This window comes from Synchiropus splendidus, chromosome 6 (genome assembly GCF_027744825.2).
Source record: "Synchiropus splendidus isolate RoL2022-P1 chromosome 6, RoL_Sspl_1.0, whole genome shotgun sequence".
NCBI lineage: Eukaryota > Metazoa > Chordata > Actinopteri > Syngnathiformes > Callionymidae > Synchiropus > Synchiropus splendidus.
This window is the reverse complement of record NC_071339.1, coordinates 6,720,338-6,724,380: the sequence shown is the minus strand read 5'-3', so window position 1 is coordinate 6,724,380 and position 4,043 is coordinate 6,720,338. Positions and strand designations below refer to the sequence as shown.

The 4,043-nt window shown below is 45.1% G+C and overlaps 1 protein-coding gene across 1 annotated transcript; it reads left to right on the top strand.

The window, feature by feature from the left end:
- Positions 1–3,083, top strand: LOC128760874 (neurogenic differentiation factor 4-like). The gene is made up of 2 exons (XM_053868594.1): positions 1–144; positions 1,574–3,083. Exon 2 carries the CDS (start codon positions 1,578–1,580, stop codon positions 2,553–2,555), a length of 978 nt encoding a protein of 325 aa, XP_053724569.1. The 5' UTR covers positions 1–144; positions 1,574–1,577; the 3' UTR covers positions 2,556–3,083.
- The last annotated feature ends 960 nt before the right edge of the window (positions 3,084–4,043 follow it).

The window sequence follows — 4,043 nt, the reverse complement described above, 5'->3', positions numbered from 1 at the left end:
GGCTTGTGCGCGGACGTTAAAGCCTGAGCCCCGACTGCCGCGGCCGCACTGAGATTGTGGGATCCCCCGAGACGCCCCTCATTGATGGACAGAACAAACTGACGGAGAGAGCAGGAGGAGAGACGACCCACTCAACTTCTACAGGTACTTCAAGTCACAGTTGTGACGCCATCATTGCACCCAGCATCTAAATCAAATGTATATGTTTTTGACTGAACTGCAAAAAACTCGGGTCTATTTTTACAAACGAAAACATTCAAGACTAGTCCTGTATGTTGGAAGAAAAATATTTGAAAATGTTTCAAGGTTTCAAAGGTTTGTATTTGACAAAAACACCATCTTCATGAAGTTATCCTGAAAAGCAATTACGTCGGTGTAGTTTTTCTTTAAAAATAAAAGAAACAAAACACTTTAAATTAAATGAATGTGTGAAAAGCAGAGTACAATGTAACATTATTAATTGGGGCGGCATTACACATCATCATTATCAAATCAATTCCGGGACCTCGGTCCTGACACTGATCTGCTGATGTCGATCTTTCATTTAATCTCGTGGTTTCGGCTTCATCCAGCCCGTAAATCCTGCGATGGCCCAGATTGAAGTCGCCTCCTGTCAGAGACTTTATCTTGCTGGGGGCTTTAGTTCAGAAGTTGACTGGGATTATCCCAAGTGAGGGAAGGGAGGATGGGAGAACATCCACCCTTGAGTTCCGTTTTGATGAATCAGTATCTGCTTCACTTGTTTTAGAAATGAATTTGCCACCTGTGTGTGGTGGAGCTGTCCAGTACTGAAAACCTCTGGTCTGTTTTACGGAGATTATCACATGACATATTTTGATGGGGGAAAAAAATCATCATCACAATACTGTTAAAATACACATATTCTGTATATTAAATACGTGGACCTCAAAGGTTCCTCGGCAACAAGAGCTTCATTCTTACCTTCTTATCATCTCTATTTACTCCTGAATTCAGGCTGCCACATAATCTCGGTGTTAGTAGACAAAAGCCAGATTATAGTCCCAGCAGACAATTGTTTACTTCAGAGAAGCAAAGCCCCTGCCTTTAAACTCAAGTTCTTTTTTAAATTAAAAGTGTTCTTGTGAGCCTACATTTATTTAATTTAGTCCTTTCTGTCTTCAGGTAGATGGTTAGTTGTGTGTGATGCAAGCAGCCTCACACTTTAGAAACAGTTTAGAAAACAAAACTGTTGTTCATCAGAGATTGTTTGACGAAGTCAGGAGTTTGTAGATATATCGCACATTTACACCAACTTCATAACAATAATACTAATAGCTGTGTTGCATTTCGCATAACAATGATCACAAACATTGAATATTGTTGAGAAAAATTCACCTCCCGAACTCAGTATTCTTTAGTGTCAATACTTAGTATGTGTTTTACGTTTCCTGTTATCGAAGCATTTCATGGCGTGAACTAAAATGTTTTTTTTTTTCGTCTGTGCATGGATTGTGTCAATGTCTTTTCAGATGATGAAGCTGAATTTATTTTCATGATTGACTATTTGCTTTGTGTTGACATACTTTAAAATGAGATCTTGTTGCTTCTGAAGGAACATGATGATTAAACCATACGTGAGACAAGGAGAGGGAGAGGAGGACGTGAGTCCGCTGCAGTGGATGGACGGCGACACCAGTTCCCCTGATGCCAACCCGACCCAGCAGCGCTACAGAGCGACTGGCCCAAACCAACACGCCAGCGAGGTTGGCAGTGAGGACGCTGAGGAAGACGAGGAGGACGAAGACGAATGCCAGGACGAAGAGAATGGCTCCAAAAGACGAGGGCCTAAGAGGAAGCGGGTGACAAAAGCCAGGCAGGAGCGCTTTCGTGCTCGGCGTATCAAGGCTAACGCTCGGGAGCGCTCCCGCATGCACGGGCTGAACGATGCCCTGGAGAACCTGCGCAGCATCATGCCGTGCCACTCCAAAACCCAGAAACTCTCCAAAATTGAAACCTTGCGTCTGGCCCGCAACTACATCTGCGCCCTGTCCGAGGCCCTGGAGGGAGGCGTGTCCACTGAAAGCAGGTCCTTCATGGAGACGCTGTGCAAAGGTCTCTCGCAGCCAACCACTAACCTCGTGGCAGGTTGCCTGCAGCTCGGCCCACCTCCCAGTGTGGTGGTCAGACCTGACGACAGACGCGGTGCTCGAGGACCCCAGAATCCTCATGGTGGAGGGGTGAGGTACTCCTCCCCAGGCTTGCCCACTCCCCCATATGGCAACTTCGACTCAGCTCACTTGCTTCACCTGAGGACAATGAAAGGAGCTGTGTATGAGAACCACTCGCCAAGTGAGTATCACGCCGGGGGCGTCGGGACACCTCCCTATGACGGACCACCGACCCCCCCTTTGAGCATCGGCAACAACCTTATCAACAAACAGGAGCCCTCGCCTCACTACTTAGCCCCCCAGCATTACTCCCCCTCCCCGGCAGATCAAGGCCTGTACCAGACCTCCACCTACGACATTCACATAGAAGGGTCTTATGACTCCTTCCACCCGCCTCCCCGACAGACCCCTGTCTACAGAGACTGAGAGGGCGCTTCCCTTCCTGCTGAATCCATCACTCTCTAGAAGACCTGCTGGACTGGAAGCGCTGTCACTTCATCGTGATAAATGAAAAGCTTTTCAAAATTTGTGACACAGAAAAAGACTAGAAACAAACTTTTCAATGGGGAAAAAAAACTATTTTCTTACCTTAAGACCCAGAGCAAGTCTGCTCAAGCTTAGCACTTCTAAATAACTTCAGATATCCTAAAGTATTTTATTTATTTCTTAATTTAATGAAATGTGAACGCATCTGTCTCTCAGTCTGTTGTTGTTGTTGTACATACCTGTGTTGCATTGTTAGTCTTTTGTGACCAATATTCATTGTTGTGGAGATTTTAATGTTGAAGCTTCAAACCCAAAATGGCCAGATGTAGCACTGTGTAGATAAGTATTAGCGAGTGAAGAACAATAATTTATATCTCTCAGGTCAAAGATCCTTTTGTTGTAGATTTTATTTTTGCATTTTCTCTCTTTTGGTGGATATTTGATGTCATTAAAATATTTTTTAAATTACCCTCTTGTGCTGTGTTGTTCAATGAATGTGATGAGCAGGGACGACATATGCATGTGGTTCTGGACCGGGTCAGGAGTAGATGGTGGACGTGACAGATGTGGCACACACGCCTTGATTCATTCATTAAGGAAGCAGTGCAGCGCATAGTCTGTAGACCTAGTGCTGCAGAAGTCCTCTCACCCACACCCTGTTTACATTGTCTCAAATTCCACAGGGAAGTGATCCATATTCAACTCAGACATTGGAGGAACATTGGCAGAAGCTAGGAATGAAATGTGGTTATTGTCACTGATCACATCCTTCCACGCGTTTCGTACGTTGGTATTCCTGTTCAGCAATATAGCCACCAGGGGGAGCAGCCCAGAGTCAAAAGTTTATGACAATAACAAAGTCCAAAACCAACATAGCGACTGTTGAAGAAGTAATGATCATGTACCTCTTGCACAAAAAGGGGAAACGGACATTAAATATACTGCAACGGTTTCTGATGGTACTGCTACGCTTGGCCCGTATCCGTATGGTCTGTGTAACCATGCAGAAATACAGACAAAATGAAGGCTGAGCACGGACAGAAGGCCCCATCCGTAACGCAGAATTTGTATGTAACGTTGAGCATAAATGAGGCTTAAGTTGACACAATTGTCAAAGAACTTCCTTGTGTGTTCTCTAAAGGAACCCTACAGACATAACATAGCTGACATGCTAAGACAGGTGCATTTGAGGGACGCTAAAGTAGGAGCCGTAGAGGCAGTTGAAGACCGTCAAGACTTTGAGACAGGACAGCTAGTTCTCAAGACGCCTTCAGAACTGGATGTTCCCTGGCTGGAGATGACAGAGGAGGAACATTTAAGCACTATAACAGGACCTAGTGGAGGACTCATGAATGAGTAGGAGGAGGCTAGAGAAAGTGGACTGTGTGGGGGTTTGTGGGTCAGTACCTCAGCAAGGCCAATGGACCA